A 20,273-nucleotide genomic window follows, 5' to 3' on the forward strand; every position below is an offset into this window, starting at 1 on the left:
ATGTGAAGCTGTCCATTTAGCCAAGACACATTTGAGTCATGTTTACCCTTCTATGGGATAGACCATATTGTGTTTGAAACATAATTTATGAATTCAAACAAAAGCTGTTTTCTTTTAATTTTTTAGTTATTGTTTTGAGTGTAACATTGAGATTTTAGCATTGAAAATCTGCAGTTGCAGTATTGATAATCCTGCATAAAGTCTTGAATCCACCAACCTACCTTTCAGTTTCAATACACAAAGACAACACACTTTACTTCCTCTGTTAAAATGTGCACTGAGATTACAATGATCAGTGTGTTTATTGGGTAGTGAGAGGTCTACGGGCATCTTTTGACAGACCAGCAATCCAGAATCAGTTACATGGCAGACTTAACTTTCCCATATGGGCAATAACTCATGTCTGTCTAATTTTTTTACAAATACATGTTTATGGTGATCTTTAATGTGATCTAAGAAAATCCTCATTTGTCCCATTGTGTTATATTGCCTACTTCCTGGCCATCTGTTGTATGTTTCCCGTATCTAAACTTTACAGAATTTAGCAAAACTAAAATCTCATGGAAAAAAAAGGCTACTCGAGCTGGGGTTCTGCATGTGGAGTTTCAATGTTCCGCAGCTGAGCTAAATGTGCAAACACACCACACTATGGGTTTTAAGCAAGCTGTCATGCGGTTCCTGCTTTCCCTTTTACACATGCGTTCCCAACAGGACTTTAACCTTGCTAAGAAATCAATCTAATACCACAACATTCTTTGGCATAGAAAAGTAAAAGCAGGAAAGGCATTATTTGTTAAAAAAACACGACATCCAATTATTGTGGCAAGAGAATGTAAACATTCTTAGATATATTTTTATTTGTATGGCTCTATTGTAGCTCAGTGCGGAGGACACTGCGAAACAGAAAATACATAAATTGATAGGGGGTTTTTGTACTTTGGATTAAAACCTATATGGAACAGTAAAGAGGGAAGCAAGGCAATTGAGTTTGAAGGAGTCCTTTCCTCTGGACTTAGTGGACAAAGCCCAAGTGAGGCTAGTTATCACAACTACAGAATGCTCTGACTTTTTTTTTCCCCTTTAATTCTCAAAGAGCTCGAAAGTAACACTGGCTAAAAGAGACAGAGGTAGAGGAAAGGAGGTGGTAAAAATAAAGATGAATGGAGAGATGGGAAAATGAAGGGAAAGTGTTTGTAAAACCTAACAAAGAGGACTTGGACATGTTTCAAAAGGGCGCATGGCAGCTAAGGAGGATGAAGCGCTTCAGGATTCATTTACATCAGGCCTGACAACTGCTTCACATCTCCCCAAGAGCCACACAGCTCAAGCTTAGAGATTCTTAAAGTGGGCCCTTCTTCAAGCTGCCTCTCTTACAGCCGCTCTCTGACTTTTCTTTTTCTTGCCCCTGTCTCTTTTTTTTTTTTTTAAACTCCTATTCTCTCCCATACGCTCTCTTGTGCTCTCATGCGCTTGCCAGTCTTCAATCAGCCATCATGAAAGTGTCTGTCTGGGCATCTTAACTATCCTCTGAGAGGCAGACACTTGTCTGGGCTTGCCTTCATCCCCTGAAGGCGTTTTTTGACTTGGACTTATTTCCCTCCTCACACCTTTTCAACTTCCATAAAGCGCTGACAACAAGTGAGAGCGACAGGGCAAGATAAACATGAGGGGGAAAAGACAAGAAGACAGATGTAAGTGAGAAGTTGCAGACAGGCGGGAATGTAAAGAATGTTGAGACAAATAGGAAGAAAGAGAGAGAAAATTAATTAGGAGATGAAGAAATTCAGCAACACAAACAAGGCCAAGGGACCAAATGACCTCGCAAGAATGAAAGAGGACAAATACAAGGTGGACAGCGGCAAAAAAGCATGATGAAGAAGTGGGGTAACTTAAGTAAGACATGGAATGTCGTGGTTATCAGTGGTCCCACAGTGTGTTTTTTGAACCCTGGATTTGGGATGGGGTAAAAGAGACAGCAGGAAAGGGCGTATTAAAGTTTTGTGTGTATGTGTGTGTGTGTGTGTGCGCGCGTGTGCATGCGAGTGAGGAGGTGGATCTCATGGAAGTGTCTTTCGTTTTGCCAGGGTTTGATGTGAAAGAGAGCTGCCACTCCTTTGACGATGGTGTCTGCTGTGCCGTTTTTAATATTCATGCAGCAGATCGGTAAAGGACAGACGAAAGGAGCGGGGAGGAGATTTTTTGGTCAAACAGAAAGCTAATTTGTGGCTGAAGCAGTTTAGCCTGGGGCTTTTCTGCTACAAGGGGAAATGAGTTAGAAGATTAGGCATATGTATAATTCAGACACAGCATCATATATACACATATGTGCATACACATGCATGAATACGGTAAACACAATGGTAATGCATGCTTTCACGTTAGCAGTCATGCGCTGTTGCCAACACCATCAAGCCGCCCCTCTTCAAAGTGTTGTAGAAGTTAGCCCACTACCACACCTTTTTGCTGCATTCATGGCGCTTTTTGAATCCCCTCATTTGTCACATTATAACACTCGGACCCATGAGTGGTATCTGTAGTACAGAGAACATACTGAATGCTAGTTAAGTCCTGCTCAAAATGTCGTTTTTTCTTCTTATTCCCCTTCAGCTGCACGTCCCCATGAATGAATTTGATAAAGGTTTCAAGATCACTTTTATTCATTGACAAAAGTTCTCTCTGCACACTGAAGGTCCTGATCAGTCTCAATTATGTTGTTGTTGTTGTTGTCATTACAATTGCGGAATGAAAAGTATTTGCATATTCATCTAATTGGATTTTTTTTGAGACACATCTTTTTTTCTCTTTTGTCAAAAAGATATAATGAGAATATTTTTATGTTAGTACATATTCTTGAAGAAACTTTGAGCACATAAACCAGGTTTTTCGCACTGCATTATATAAACTTTATAGCATCATTATTGTATTACACACTTCACTTCCCACACATCCTCAGCATTTCAAGTTTGGGCACCAATTAATGAAAATATATAGCAGGAATAAACAAACTAACTATAAGTGGGATTCATTTACAGGTCTATGACAGGCAGATAAGTCTTTTCCTGAATGGACTCGAGGAGGATGGGACCCCATTCGAGACACAATCTCTCATGTCCAGACTCCATGACAACGACGAGGACACCGCCATGTGGGTGGGACTCAGCGCCAATGGTAAATATGGCACTGTTTTGTAAAGCATAAATACATGTTTTTTAATTTCCTTATTTATTTTTTATGCTTTTGGTTTAAATGGTTGATGATGCACAAGATTGTGGTACTTTCCGCCTGACACCCCTAAATTAATCAATTAGTTAAAAAGCGAAGGCAGGCATTTTCATTTTAATTATTTGATTATACTGTTAGTCTGTCCCAATGTCATGTTGCTTGTGCTGGAATCATTTAGAATCAGTGAGTTCCGAGTGTGTCTCAACTGCATATGAAAACGCAACAGCAAATCTAATACATTCATTTTTCAGCAAATCAAACCTTAAATGGGGTCTCGCTCTCTAACTCTGGGGTCTGTTTTTCACTTCAGGCAGAGAAAAGTTACCTTCAAGTCTATCTTGTCTGTAAATCTTAATATGGTATCAATGGCTACTCCACCTTTATTTTCCTTCCAGCCATTATCCCCCTTCAACTACACATCTGTGATTGATTGGTGGTGCCCGGGAACCGTCTCAGAGTCAATAAGAGAGAAATTGAGAGAAAAATGATATCCGTTCATCTCCAGGGTGATAAACGAGTGTTTTTCTTCTCGTTTATCAGGCATTGATCCCTAGTTCAGTGCATGTAGCATCTGATCAGCTGAAGATCACATTAGAGGTTGTGATCAATACAAGTGATTGGCTCAAGGGAGACAGAGAGAGTGTGTGTGTGTGTGTGTGTGTGTGTGTGTGTGTGTGTGTGTGTGTGGTTATTTGGGGTCGAACTGAGGGCTGTGTCTGGAATCTTGATCAGTGGATTGATTATGTGGAAGCTGATCAGATATATTGATGAACAAGTATGTATTTTTCAGTGGAGGCCTGGCCAACAGAACAGTGTATGAGAACCGGGATAACTTGTCATTGCTGGCACACTTGTTGTTTGGGTGTGATAATAGTTCAGCTCCTTTATCAACACACAAATTTGGGACAGAGAGGAAGTGGTCACAATTGTCATTTTCCCAATTCATTTTGTAACTATGTGTTTGTCATTAGGAAGTCTTTCCACTTTACTTTATCCTCCTGAAGTGGCTGTTAATAAATGAAACTATTTTGGCATAATCTAAAATACAACTACTGATATGATGTACCTAATCTTTGGTATACAAAAAAAAATTGTATGCATAATTTTTCAATTTCTTGTTATGGACAAAGAAGACTGAAACATTAGCTTAACAGTTTTTTGTTAGTAAGTAAGAATGGAACCTAATTGTGTGACTTTTCTGAACCATGAAATGAAAGATACATTTTAAACTTGACTACTTAATATTGAAAAAATCTTTTTTCTGTAATCTTGAATATAAATAAGATTATATTTGCCTTTATTGATTGATCCGACCATTTTCAGTGCTGATAATTCTGAACACAGGGTCACTGGGGGCTTTTGCCAATCCCAGCTGACATTGAGGGAGAGGCAGGTTACAGCCAGGATTTGTCACAAGTCGATCAGAAGGCAACATGACAGAAAAACACCTTTATGTCGCATTCACACCTTGAGCAATTTATAGCCTTCCATTAACCTACTGCGTGTTTTTTTGGTCTGTGAGGAATGCGGGAACACCTGTTGAGAACCCATGCAGACGCTGGTAGAACCCAGAACCTTCTTGGTTGTGATGTTTCCAGGATTGTCTTCCATCAGAACAAGATATTCCACATTCCATGTTAAATGCACAACCCATTTTAATCAATAATGTGAAGTGATCTAGCATGAGGGAGGAAAGAATGTGTGTATTGCTGTATAGTAAATCCTCCCTTTCTGCAATATCAAACCGGTTTGAATGTGTATCGAGCCCCCAGTCTCTGTGCCTGTGGTTTCTTTCCTCTGCACTGCTACCATTACATTTTCACATGCCGTAGTTCCACATTTGCTTCAAGTGATATTTCACGAATCAAAAGGAAAAACACAAATAGTCTTCGCACCCCAAAAAGATGATCATTTCAAGTCAGATTTTTTTTTTTTTTTTACATGTAATCAAGTTTGTCTACTATTTTCTCTGTTAGTTTGCCTGGTCTAACTTCCAGAGCTACAATCTGTCCAGCAGCCCAAACATTATTTACAACCCTGGACTCCAGCAGTGTTGTGTGGGTGCCGGAGTGTAGTAGGCTCCTGGTCCCGTCCTCTATCTGTAGACAGATCCTGCTGCCCCTGTGTGGCATCTCTCCATCTGTTGACTCGAGAAGTTTATTTACAGCTCGCTTGGATTCTTGGCAGAGGACGTCTTCTCAAAAAGTGTATTTTGCCACATATTTTGTCCAGTATAAAAGAACTCCAAAAAGGTGTTTCTTTAAAAAGCTCCCTCTTGCCGAACCAGAATCACCTATTTAAATATGTAATTTATTTGACCTTACAGATTACTCTTGCTAGTAATATAATTAATCATTGATTACTTACAGCTCATTTCAGTCGATTTAATACAGGATATGATGCAGAAATCATCTGAAACTTTTACTCACCACTGATTAAAACTTTCCGAGGATAACAATGCTTTAACCATAATTTTGTATGGGGTTGGAGTTGGATGATACACTGTATGCAACATACTGCATCTGAGATTTTTATTTTATGTATTTATATTTTGCCATACCGCAAAATACCATTGGCTTGTTAATTGTGGATTTTTTGATGTAATAAACTTCCGTCATTATCAATAGCAGTGACTTGGAAAGTCACCAAACTAAATGCATATGAAGCAGAAAATTACTTTGAAAAAAGAAAAAAAAATGAAAAGTATCAAAACAACACTAAATATCACATTAGCCATCATCGCTCCAACTACAAATAACAAACATGGAACTTTGAGATCAAGTGAATAACTGAAATGAAGACAGAGAAGGCACAGACCTACACAGAGAAGAGAGAATTAAGGCTTATACCTTGCATCATCCCAGTAACAATAGGGAGAGTGCTTTTCAGAGGAAGGCATAATCCCATTTCCACACACTAAAGAAATCCTGAGCCAAAGCCTAAGGCTGCACAATCACAAACTGTTGTAACACACTTACATCCCAGAGCACTCCCCACTCTCATTCAGTTTTAGACACATAACCCCCCCCCCCCACCCAGCATACACACACACTCCCAGTTGCACACTGTGCTTGAGCCAAACACTGCAAAGCCTGTCTCGAATGCAAATGCAAACATACATGCACACGCGTATGCTCCCATTCTCTAAAGTTATGTTTGTTGGAATACACGTGGTAAAGCTTCTAACAGAAGCACACACTGTCATAGACAAAGCTAGACATGGCACGGGTTCTGTCAATGCTCAGAGATGGATCCGTCTCTAAGCATCTAAGAGTTGTTGTCAAACTAGACAGAAGTTTGTTGGACACAAACATTCTCTGGCTTGCTTTGGACCAGCATCATCGTCTGTGTGTTTTTAAGTCTTTTATGTTCTATCCAAAATTGCCATATATACGGCATATATGTATGTAGGGTTGTGTTGATGTGTTGCTGGCCTGCCTGTGCTCATTGAGGTATTTGATGGAATTTCTAGTGTAGAGTCCAGGTTTCCAGGTGAACAACATGCCCACATGGTTGAGGATATTTGGTGTGTGTGGCATATCCTGTCTTGCATCTGTGCATTTCATTTCTTAAGGAGATGACGGCTTTCTCATTAGCTTTGACATCAGCTTTTGCAGAGTTGTTCATTTCAGTGTTGGACCTTTTCCAAATCGAAACTCTACTGTCCTATGTCAATCATCTCATTGTAATAGAATGACGTGACAATTCACCACTTAGTTATGTCAAGCTGAAATCGAGACTCTTCAAATGCTAATTCCAAACTGTTTAGTGACTGAGCATTTCGTGTATGTCATTCTTCGACAAATTACCTCAACAAGCAACAAAATTTAAGCTTAAATTTGGTCGAAAAATAGGATTCATGAGTCGTTGGAACTCTTAATTGATAAAATGATGTTCAGAGTAATCACGGTTGACAATTAACCCAGCATATGTTTAAAATAACACTTTGATCAGAACCTTTTGAAAAGTAACTGCTGAGCCATAACAGTTAAATGCAGGTACAAACATATAAGTAAACCCTCTAAAGCTCTATTTTACTTGGTTATTAAATAGTACAAGTAAATGTCACCATATTTTAGTTGGCTAGATCTGAATGGACCCCATACTTACCAGGCTTACCAGGCCACCATCAGAGGACTTGCTGCTCTGAAATGGAGGCAAATGTAGTCTGCAGCTGATCCTTGTCAGCTTTGTATCCTGAACTTAGCTAATATAAGTAGGTATTGGCTGCTTCACTTAGCCATTATCACTGAACTGATAAGATAATCTACTAAATACTGTGAAATCCTCTCACTCACCGTAACAACCCATTAACACTTTCTTCATTTTCGTTTTTTTTTTTTCCTTCGCTGTCATCTCTCCAGGGTCTAATCAGTTCATTGGGCGGATGCAGGACCTAAGATTTTATCCTGCTACTCTGACCAACAGGTGAGGCGGATTGGGGTAGCATAGACACACATTTTATCAAGAATGCCTGGACAGAGTAACAGCATGTTGTAAATGGATTTGCAACCAGAGGGGAAGGTAGTCATTGTTGAAAGGGGGGTAGAGATGCGATGTCCACATAGAATCAAAAAAGGGACAAAGAGATAGTAGGAGGGGGAGGAATAGACAGATTATATATAGATTAGAGGATCAGTATGGCGAGATAAAGAAGGAGAGCATGGGAATGTAAGAGACGGGTAATCATTGGGTCTTTAGATCCATACAGCTTCCAGAGGATTTTTCCAGAATTCAATACACAACAATTAGTGTTTTTCTCACCAGTGACGTGCAGTTAACAGTGACAACATACAAGTCGGACTCATCAAGATTACAAAGACGTAAAATCAGGGATTGTGTGTCAAGCGATGCCTTTATTTTCTCACATTGTATGACGTTTTCAGGGCCTGTTACCAGGGGCTTAACATTTTACGACTTCTTAAATGCAATAGTTTATCTTCAGAGCCACTGAAGTTGTTTCTTCAATACATTGTCGCTTTGAAATACAATGGAACTGAGTATTTTCGGTGTAATATAAATATTAAAATTCTTCAATGTCTAAATCAGGCAACACATTTTATCTTGTTAAAGTGTCATTGTAAAAAAAAAAATCTTCAGTGAAAATTATTCGGAATGTTCGTGTTATATCTGGAAACAGGGCAACGCTGCTCTTTTTTTTTTTTAATTTTACTTTAACTCTTTCTCTGTAATTTGTTCCAATTAACAGGGAAATAGTGGAGGTTTATTCGGGTGTCCTGCCCCAGCTCCATTCCTTGTCAGAGTGTCGCTGTCCTCCCAGTCATCCGAGACTGCATCCTTTGCTAGAGAGGTACAGTTTGTCTTTGCATTCTGTGGTGAGCTATATGTTTTAAACCATTGTAATTATTTTCCGACGTCTTAATATTTTTTGGGAAATTCTTAACGGTTGATATTAACAAAAATGACATGAATTATCTTTCCTATGATATTTGTCCTCCTCCATCTATTATATATCTTGCCTGGCTTGGGAACACTTGGCGTCTCCCTGATAGCACAGCCGTTCACCTGCATTGAAGTTCTCAGCCTGACGTGACTACCAAAAAGCCCTGGATAAACACTGGAACAAAAATGAATTAATGAGTTAATTATTGAATTCCATCTTTTTTGGGTGCTGTATACAGATACTGTATATCCAATGCCGTTGGGGACACCTCCAATGACAGAGTCTCGAGACTTAACCTCAATGCACATCCGCTCACTTACATCAATGACCAGGACATGGGCACGTCGTGGCTCTCCAAAATCATGACACCAGAAGAACTGGATAAAGGAGTCACTATTACAGTCAATCTGGAGAATGGACAGTATCAGGTAAGAAAACATCTAAAGTCACAATGAAATTTCACTATAATTACAAATGGAGTGCAATGTAAACTATGTAATGTTTTTGAAGAGGCATTTGTCATAAGTAGGTTGTATTTAGCTCCTATCAGAACTGCACCGGGTAATGCCTCTGGTTTAATTTGGTCAAAACACACCTTCAAAAGTTTTGTAAAGTTGCATACTGGGCCTTATTCCATGCTTTTCTTAGTGGATAGTCAATCCTAGGTGCAAGCTCTCCCCTGGATGGCTTAAGTCTTGTGGGATGCTTTTTTATTTGCAGGCACATCTAGTTCCTAGGAGTCAATATTTCTCTGCAAATCACAAGCGAGAATTCTATCAAACATAACTTAGGGATGGCGTGGCAAGGAGGAAGGAAGAGCAGTCGTCTTCGGAACCAAACATTCCTGTCTCGATTCCCAGCTCTCTCTAGTGTGTCGAAGTTGAGGAAGACACTGAACCCCTAACTGCTCCCCTGGCGCTGATGGACGGCAGCCTACTGGTCATGGTTCATCCATGATATGTTAATCACGGAGAACGAATTTCCCCATGAGGGATTAATAAAGTATATTAAAAGTTAAAAAAAAAAAACTTCAAAGTTATCAATACAACCCTTGTGTGCAGTGACTTACAGAGACCTTTATGTCCGAGTGCAAGTTATCTTGAATGGCAGCTAATTGATAACGTGTGCTCTGAAACAAGGAGTCACACCAGTAACACCAAACTCACGAAACACAGTTCGCCTCTCCGCTTTCCTTGATGCAGCAAGCAGAACCCTCTGTCTTTAAACACTCATATCAACAGACAAAAAAGAACTTATCATGTAGCTGAAAAGGTATTCACTGACTTTTTCGTGTAAGTGAGGCATGTTATGTATAGATGCTCAGCTCAGCTCACTGACCGATTTGAAAGCCTTGACTTTTTCATACATTGCAAACCTCCTTCAATCAAAGGCAGGACAGGTGAATAAATTCTTGCTATGTGGAGCATACAGTTGAAGTACCACTCAGTTCCACAGTATATATACCTAAACCTGTGGGTGCTGTGAACAGCAGCATCACTCTAAGCACCGCTGTGAGAGCCACAGGGGGGATTTGGGTGTTGTCGACACTGGGACTGTCAAAACTCATCCCTCTTCTCTCTGAAGTGTGTTTGTGAGCGTGGGCAGGATTTTGGGAGCTGTCCTTATGTGGACGCTCAAATCAAGTCCCCAGATAAAACACATTTTCTGAAGTTCGACTTTGTGTCTGCGCAGTGGTGGTGGCTTAATGCGCTTCCTGCTGTGCAACCCAGTGTCCTAGCCAATACTGTAGAGGGACAGATAACAATAAATACACACTACAACAGTGGCACCTTCATAGAAATGTGCACGGTATATGTTTGAAAGAAAACTCTAGTATTTGTGTGTGCTGTTTGCACCTACTGTTAAAAGCAATTACAATTTCCATTTTTGATCAAATAAAGGGAAAATGTCTATTGAGAGCAATTTTAATATTTGAATTATACTAGATACATTATACATGAAAGTAACCTTGGAATTTTAAAATTTACCAAGTTTTTACCCATGTATTGTATTATTTTTATAGTCTTCAGGGTAAAAAACATGTCTCATGACACAGTTTTATTACTATTTATTTATTTCTCTATCTTACATGTACAGCAATATGATGTCTCATCAGGATTTATTTCAAAAATACAACTTTTCTGTATATCAAAGCATATAATTTCTTCAGGTATAGAACACCTGTATGTGAATATGTAACAGCATCAATCTGTCACACCCATAGCCTGTAAACCAGTAGGTGAACTTCACTGTTTCCCCTTAACTTGACAATATAAAGACATATAAAACACATAGACAGCTGTCTCAACCCTTTACCCCAGAGTCCCTTAACAGCCTACATAACATAGTTCACACATACTGCTTTACTGTTACCACAGAACCGTAGTGCCCTGAGGAAAATACTGTACATTTAAAACCCTGCAGTTAACAGAGCCCTGCGGGCCATCTGGGCCTGAAGGGGCTCCTACTGTCTGACAGCCTCCCTCACAGCTGGTATCTGTGGGGTCTCAAGAACTCACCACCAATGCAGCAATGACTTTCTTTCTGACCACAACTCTGGTCATCCACCTTCACCATTTAGTCTCTGCATTTTGGAGTGATTTCGTCTCTCCAAACCTCCTCTGGGGGGCAGGAAAAAACCCTTCAGAGGAAGTTAAAGACCCAATGTTTTGACCCTGATCAGTCACAATATTGAATTTGGTTAAGTCATCTCACTTGCAAGTAGCTGTACTCTTCTCTCTTTCAACACAGAAACTTGTAAGTCTGGTGACTCAACTGCATTATTAATCGATTTTTGGCCTTATACTTCACAATTTCCCTAATTAAAAAAATGTTTTTGCATGGAAATGTGTATTAAATATGTTTGCAATTATATCTTTGTTGATAAAAAATATTTCAAGAAATAATAACTTCTGTTGCATCTCAAAATCACTAAGCAATTAATACAAATTTGCAAATAAAATGCAGCCACTGATTAGGTAAAAACAAATTAAATTAAATTTACCTTCAAGCTGATTGTTCTCTCTATGTTCTGTAAATGTCTTTCCTCCCTCCAGGTATTCCACATTATTATACAATTTGGTAGCTTTTTGCCCGAATCAGTTCAGATCCAAAGACAAAGATTCATCCTCGGGAATCCTCTCGGCATTAACGTGACAGAACAGTCTTGGCTCGATTGGCAATACCTGGCCAAAGACTGCAGTGTGTTTAAAATGGAGAACAATGGGCCTTTACTGAGACCGGACTCCGTCAACTGCCTGCAATTGCCCAGGTAAGGTGTAAAATGTAGTGAAATAGCGGATCAAAATAGACGAAAAGAATACTTCATCATATTTATGAAACTCGTATAAATGTTTTTATCTACGGACTAATGTAATGAACCACCACAATAAAAACTGATAACATTATCTAGTTTCAAATAGGCGCACACTGATGGTAAATTAAAATACATTTCATGATTACAATGCTTACAAAAACGTATTGAAGTCCATGCCTCAAAAATTAGTTGGAATTATTAAAACTGAATACCATTTTAATGGCTCAAATCACGTGACTCCCATCATGTTACAAGAAATGTAGTGACTTTTGAATTATGAATATAATTGATTTTAATTAAGTTTTATTATGACTATGATTACAGGTATAACCTGCTGTTGTATGTGAGATGACCTATGATTTCTTAATGTTTTGAACACTGGTGACACTTAAATGAGTAAAAACAGTCTGCTTTGTAGATCTACCTACCAAGATGAAACTAATATTTTTTTAATGCTGTTTGCATAAATGTTCCTTCAAATAACATGTTCAGAGTACCATTGAAATAAAGAAATACACTGATCACACAACAACATGTACACACTCACCCACCCACACCCACAATCGCTGACACAGCAGTGACTAAACTAAAGGAAAAAGAACCTATTGTGTTGCCTTGGCAGATCACGAGTTGGGCAGTATGTAGAAAACTGGACAAGGAACAAGTAGAACGCACACATTTAGTCTTGCAGACTTAATTTTTGGCAGAAGTGCTTAGAAAGAGGCCATACTTGGCACAACACAGAACAGGTGTGAACACGACTATAAGATCATTGAATTTGTAGTCATTACTTATTTCTGATTGTTGACTGGATATCATGAACTTCCCTTTTTGGCACAGTCACATATATTGGTTAATTTGGCCTGAGCGTAATTGAACCTGATGATGGTAACATGATAAAACTCGTCGCGACTTTAGTGCTGATAATTTTATCAAAAAGATCACCTGATTTCAAGTTGCAAGGTTTCTTATCATGAAAGAGGATATTTAATCTTAGAGATTTACCATATTCTGTATTCACATAAGAATCTGGCAAGATAAACGAGAGTTTCAGGTTTTTCAACCACTCACTTGTCTTTGGCTCCAGGGGATTCCTTTTACATCTTTCAAGCTGCACAGATAAACAACATTTTATGAATCCATTCAGATATACAGAATTACCTATGGCAGTAGGAGGGACAGAATACATGTAACTGCAAGTCCAAGCTTTTGGATTTTAACATTTCAGTTGTCAGGTAATTTACCCACTTACAAATAAAATTGATTTGAACTTGTATTTTCATCACCTTACCAGCAGCTAATAAGCAAGAAGTGGAACAGTGGAATGTTAATAAAAAAATGTGATTTTAGTGATAATGATAATAAATTAATTCATGACAATAATCCTGCCTGTCATTTCTTATTAAATGTTGGTGATAAACCTACATTGACACTTTGTTCTCTGAATCTGAGATTAACAATTATCTGCAAATCATAAATTTCAGACCGAAAACGTGTGAAATATTTCTGAAAATGAGTCCCACATATGATTCTGCAATTTGTTTCAACAGGCACCACTTTTTGTCAGAAAATGCCAGTTTAAAAATGATTTAAAAAAAAATAAAAATATATATAAACACATGTTTATCACAGAAAGAGTTCATGTCAAAGTTTGTGTTTTTGACCTGAAGGCAAAAATAAATTTCTTTGCCAATGCTAAGTTGACACGAAAGTGGATTCATGTGGTTTTCATATTCAGTCTAAAGCACATGTTTTTTTTTTTTGTGTGTGTTCCAGTGACATGCCTTTCTCAGGAGGTAATATCACTGTCAGCTTGCTGACCCCGCAACCAAACCCTAGGCCTGGCTATAATGATTTCTACAACACCCCTGCCCTTCAGAGAATGGTACATGCCACCCAGGTCAGGTTTCATCTTCGAGGCCAATTCCACACAACAGCAGGTGGGGTGGACCAGCACCACAGATACTATGCCATCAGTGAGATCACCATCAGTGGCAGGTGAAGTGTTACTTTTATTCCTCCATCAGTCTTAAAGTTAGTTCCGTTCTGTGTTTTGATGCATGGACATACTATTCACCCTCAATAACTAAAAACACTCATTATTTAGTTTAGCACAGAGTGTCTAAGGCTGCGCATAATAAGTGACCTGAGCTTCATAAGTGACCTGAGCTTCCTTGTATATTTTTTCGAAAGAAGAATTGACAAAACATACCCTTACATCTTAAAAATCATATTCATAGAGACTCCTGAATTTCAGCAGAGATTTTTTTGAGCATAATTATGAAAACATCTATTCATTAGACAGACAGAGTAACTGTTTTTATGGCTGTGGTAATTATAGGATTATGCAGGAGGCAATCATTTTCAAACTCATACTCTCCTTCCCCCTCCCTCTAAGCTGTTTTAATTAGAAGCTCGTTACACTGAAGTATGAGAAACAGAGATTTAGAGCTGGTAAAATCTTATCTTTGCATTCTTTACACCTCCTCATTTCTCCTTCTCTCTTATACATTTTCTACTTCTGTCTTAATTCTTCATGAGGCATATACAGTATTTTAAATATGATTCATGGTTTGTTGTCGGTAGGGGACATGTGCCTCGTGTTAAGAATATTGACAGTTCACATGTACGTTTTCTCAGCTGCAGTGCTGAATGCAACAAGAGGGAGACCCTCACCTGAATGTGACGGCCTTTCTTTCTCAAACACTATTTTAAAGTTTAACAATTGTATTTGAACTTTTAGGAAACAAAGCAACTATGGATACTTCCTACAGTTGTAACCACAATCCTTCAACTGAAGAACCATTTCATTTTAATCTAATCAGGATGACACAAGTACAGTTTGCATGGTAACTTACTGAACATGTATTATTAAACCTATAATCATGTCAGCAATGGCATTATAAAAGTTGACAAATCCTTTCCTTTTTTTTTTTTGGTACAAGTGAACTGCAAAGCTCAGAGGCAAATGAGCAGAACAGAACTACATCCATGAGATAGAAGTTGTCAGTGATTTGCAAGCCAGTTAAAATCACATTGTTTAAGCACCAGACAAATCATGCTGGAATAAATTTAGGCTACAAACAAGCTCAGAACTACACAAAGCTTCAGAAGTTTCATTCGGCCGAATCAAACAGGTATCTTTGTATAGATTTTCAGCGATCCAGGTTGTGTTATAGCCGAGTTCTTTACAAAGGTAAAAGGACTTTTTTGTCCTGCACCTGAAAGGCCTCTTTAGTCCCAGCTGATGCAATTGAAAGTCCCAGGCACTTGACCCCTCTGGGGGTTTCTCTGAAAGTTTCCTTTATAATCTCATCCCTGGTTTATTTTCCTTTTTATACATTCTATCCCGGGGACCAAAAAATTAGCTATTTTTACGCAAATGTCTCATAAAGGTATTTGAGTGTATCAAAAGAATACTTCGCCAGAAATCTTGAAGTTAATTGCAAATTGAAATGTATTCTTCAGAACTGATCAATGTAATCGGCAGGAAAAAAAACACAGTAGAAAGAGAACGAGGTTACAGGATCCATGAGAAAGAATGAAAATAACAACCCAATGTCTGAATGCATAATTGAACGACTGTCCTGCAGAGTGCTGGCCTGTGTGTGTGTGTGTGTGTGTGTGTGTGTGTGTGTGTGTGTGTGTGTGTGTGTGTGTGTGTGTGTGTGTGTGTGTGTGTGTGTTAGCGCCTACCAGCTTGTATTTAAGAGAGGAATAAGGAGAGACACAGGCCTGTCTGCAACATGCTATGCTTCTCTGATAATTCTCAAGATGGCATTTATAAATGTTGAATGTGAACCTCCTTGTGTCACGACGGCTATTTCATGAACAAGGAGCAGGGGGTGTGGGTGGTAAGAGGATAAAATGAGGATGAGGATGTTTACTTGTTTGCTTAATTACTTGTTGTACAACAGCAGAAGTTCATTACAATCACATAATTGATGCTCAAGTTTTTCTGTGCTTCTGCCTTTTCACTCCGTCTTCCAATTCCTATCTGTCATCTGGCAGATGTGAGTGTCACGGCCATGCAGACCACTGTGACACCAGTGTCGCTCCCTACCGCTGCGTTTGTCTGCCTGAGAGCCACACAGAAGGAAGCAATGTAAGTTTCGTGCATGTAATCACAATGATGTGTAATGTCTTGTCGCTCTAAATGACTAACCACACAATGCGAGGTCATTTCAGGGCCATGGTAAGATCTGCCTTCGCCTGCCACAAATAATAGTACATTTATTAAACTTTAAACTTGTTTACCTTCTCCGAAAAAAATAGTATTTGGTTTTGTTACTCACCATCAGATGAGACACACCTCATACAGATACATCAACAAAAATGTACACAAATATGAATCTGCCTAGAGGTTATTTTATTTTCATCTCAGTTAAGCTATATACTTTTTTAATACAATTGAGAGGACATTTCTTATACTGCTAATTGCACATGTACATTTCATTTCCTCTTTCACTTTTTTTTTTTTTTAGTTCAGTTATCTGGACTGTCTGTGTAAATGATTAAATGCAGTTTTGTCATACACTGGGACGGTGAGTGGAAGTTCTAGTTTTTAGTGGGTCTCTCTCAATGCTGGCGGGGCACAAAATTACAGGACAGCATGTGACTGATAGGTGGCACAAGTCGTGTTGGCACCGTTCTCCTTAAGGGTTCAATCAGGAGGATCCATTTTGTACTTTCAATAACTCTTGATGTGCTATTTTTAATCCTGAGCAAACCTGCCGCTGAATGATAGAGTGACCCATATCTGTGATATATTTAATTAGATGGATAGTGGGTCACTTCTAAATAGTCCTCACTCAATTTTATGTAGTCTTCTTTTATGAACAAAAAATACAGGGGGCTGCTTTCTTTAATAGTATCAGTTGAAAACATGTTAGATGGTAAGATCTGACTGCGATCAGGCTGTCACTATAGACATACATTATCAGTCTTGTGCATTCTAGTGCATCTCTCTTCGACCTACGTGGGACAGTTACCCTCGCCGTAGCTGCAGTAAAATATTACAAATAAGAAGATGAAATTAAATAGTTTATTAATTAATCCTGAGTTACAGACTATATAGACTCACAAACACAGACACACAGAATTGGTGGCTATAAACAAAGACCAGAAGGAATTGATGATATATGTAGACTTTAATGATGATGATTATTTACAAAAAATGTGCCGGTGCTATACTTTCATTTCCAGGGTTTGGGCTCATCAAATATTTAAATCACTGCATGTTTCCCTTCCTATATCCAGGTTTCTAAACATATCCATATCTGTGTACACTTCCTGCAGCCGTACTTGCACATGGAAGTGTCCATTAGCATGAGCACTTGTGTCAACCCAGGTTTAAGCTGCCTGAAGCAAGTTAACACACTTTCATAAAGTAAACGCACCTGCGTGATGCTTTTTTTAAGCCTACCGCCACTACACTCTCATAGTGGTAGGGGACTGTTGTTCTAACTACATTCCAACTGCCACTAATTTGACTAGATCCTTCTTTCCAATTTCTCCTTGTCTGTCATTTGAGACGTACACTATATTGCCAAAAGTATTCGCTCACCTGCCTTGACTCACATATGAATTTAAGTGACATCCCATTCCTAATCCATATGACATTAGTCCACCCTTTGCTGCTATAACAACTTCAACTCTTCTGGGAAGGCTGTCCACAAGGTTCAGGAGTGTGTTTATGGGAATTTTTGACTATTCTTCTAGAAGCGCATTTGTAAGGTCATACATGGATGCTGGACGACAAGGCCTGGCTCTCATTCTCTGCTCTAATTCATCCCAAGGGTGTTGTATCAGGTTGAGGTCAGGACTCTGTGCAGGCCAGTCAAGTTCATCCAACCATGTGTTTATGGACCTTGCTTTGTGGACTGGTGCACATTCATGTTGGAAAAAGAAGGTCCCAGCTCCAAACTGTTCCCACAAAGTTGGGAGCAATTGGAATTGTCCAAAATGTCTTGGTATGCTGAAGCTTTCAGAGTCCCTTTCACTGGAACTAAGCAGCCAAGCCCAGCTCCTGAAAACAACCCCACACCATAATGCCCCCTCCACCAAACTTCACACTTGGCTCAATGCAGTCAGACAAGTACCATTCTCCTGGCAACCACCAAACCCAGACTCGTCTATCCGATTGCCAGATGGAGAAGCGCGTTTGGTCACTCCAGAGAGTCCAGTGGCGTTGTGCTTTACACCACTGCATCCGACACTTTGCATTGCACTTGGTGATGTGTGGTTTGGATGCAGCTGCTCGGCCATGGCAGCCTATCCTATGAGGCTCTCTGCACACAGTTCTTGAGCTAATCTGAAGGCCACATGGAGTTTTGGAGGTCTTTAGCGATTGACAGAAAGTTGGCGACCCCTCGCTCTATGAGCTTCAGCATCCCCTGAACCTGCTCCGTCAGTTTACATGGCCTACCACCTTGTGGCTGAGTTGCTGTCGTTCCCAAACACTTCTCTGGTCTTACGATACAGTTGACTGGCGAATATTTAGGAGCAAGGAAATTTTACAACTGGATTTGTTGCACAAATGGTATCCTAACACTGTTAGCTAGAATTTACTGAGCTCCTGAGAGCGACCCATTCTTTCACAAATGTTTGTAAAACAGTCTGCACACCTAGGTGCTTGATTTTATACACCTGTGGCCATGGAAGTGATTAGAACACTTGATTCCGATTATTTGGATGAGAGAGCGAATACTTTTGGCCATATAGTGTATGGATTTATACACATGGCATAATAACTAATAAACAAGGGCTTGCAATGTATCTACTCCTCCTCGATCCTTTCAGCTCACATCTACACACACACACACACACACACACACACACGGACTTAAAACTGCACACATTGTCAAAAGGAATAAATGTCACCATCCTCGCTAACGTGGATTAAAAACAATCTCTTTTTCTTTTACATATTCCGATCTGTGGTTTATCTCAGCACTTTTTTTTTTCTAGCTCTCTAGGTGCCCGTCTCTATCCACTTCCCTTTGTATATTTCTCACTATCTCATACTTTGTCTATGTCTCCTGGGTCTTAGTTTAAATAATGTCTTAAATCGACGAGAAGAAAGACATTCCCTCAGCATCCATCGCTAATCAGCTTCCTTTCTCTCTCTCGGTTTTTCTTTCTGCTTCCTTTCACTTGGTCTTTTTCTTTGCTGTCCCCGACTCTTTATTGACTGTGTTTGGGTGTGTTTTTGAGTTTTTTTTCTTTTTTTTTCAGCCTATTGTTTTTTCCTACATATAGAAAAAAAAATGCTACAAAACAGATTAAAAAGTCACAAGAAAGACAAGTAAGCTCTCACTCAAATATTTTTTGTCTCCTTGCTGCAAAGGTATAAAAGAAAAAATATACAAGTCATGACAATCCTCATAGTGTGTTATTAGAATAATTTTATGAATTAGTAATGACTGTTTAACTCTTTCTTATCTTTTCCTTACTGTTGTATTTTTCTTTTTCTTTCATACATACTTTGTAGTGGCTCTTATTCTGCTCTAAAGATGCAATGGGGAAAAGCATTTTAAGATTTTTGTGCACGTGTCCATACGCAGCTGTGTGTGTAGGTTTTTCCATTAGTGTGCACACATGGCTGTATGCATTCGTGTGTGTATGTCTGTCTGTGTGAGCGTTTCTCCCAAACTTGTCCATGTCATCTCTCAGAGTGAATATTCAGGACCTTTTTTTCTGTCTCCGTAATAAAAGGCTGTAGGGAATATTAGCGTTTAATATTGCATGCGTTCTGTTGACTTGAATCGGCCCAGTGCCATGACGGATGTTGTACTAATCTGCAGAATTTCCACAGTGACATTAAAGTGACAGAAATGCTCAGACATGTGTCAAGATGATCAACGGGGGCCTTGGAAGACACACTTAAACTCTCTCTCTCTCTCTCTCTCGCTCTCTCTCTCTCTCTCTCTCTTTCTCTCTCTCACACACACACACACACTCAAGCAGACGCTCATAGAAACACACACACTCTCCTGCTTTCTCACTCTGTCTTTTGATGCTTTCTTATGTGCACTCTGTGTCAGGCTTGATCTCTCATTCTGTCACTCTGTCTCTCCACAACTGATGGATTCAGTCATTTCTGAAAACTATATCATATATTGTATTTCACATCATACCTCATACTCTACTGTCCGTTGCCCAGTGTCTATCATTTTTTAATTCCAAATAGAATTTTGGCACTTTGATGTTGCCCAGTGTTAGTATACATGAGGAGAAAAACCAAATACTATCACTTCCAATTACATTTCCCAATGACAGGCCAAAATGACCAAACGAAATCTGTGATTCCTCAGTTTATGTTATCGAAAG

General features: G+C 39.1%; 1 protein-coding gene across 1 annotated transcript in view; it reads left to right on the plus strand.

Moving 5' to 3' along the window:
* The window catches only part of ush2a (Usher syndrome 2A (autosomal recessive, mild)), a 190,570-nt gene that overhangs the window by 18,457 nt on the left and 151,840 nt on the right, over positions 1-20,273 (plus strand). The window contains exons 6-12 of the mRNA XM_086174562.1: positions 3,033-3,168; positions 7,587-7,650; positions 8,432-8,533; positions 8,865-9,054; positions 11,683-11,897; positions 13,719-13,940; positions 15,954-16,047. Coding sequence (XP_086030688.1) covers positions 3,033-3,168; positions 7,587-7,650; positions 8,432-8,533; positions 8,865-9,054; positions 11,683-11,897; positions 13,719-13,940; positions 15,954-16,047 — 1,023 coding nt within the window. The remainder of the gene's footprint in view (positions 1-3,032; positions 3,169-7,586; positions 7,651-8,431; positions 8,534-8,864; positions 9,055-11,682; positions 11,898-13,718; positions 13,941-15,953; positions 16,048-20,273) is intronic.

Source organism: Fistularia commersonii, chromosome 27, assembly GCF_037954325.1.
Source record: "Fistularia commersonii isolate RoL2024-O1a breed Wild chromosome 27, RoL_Fcom_v1.0, whole genome shotgun sequence".
NCBI classification, from domain to species: Eukaryota; Metazoa; Chordata; class Actinopteri; order Syngnathiformes; family Fistulariidae; genus Fistularia; species Fistularia commersonii.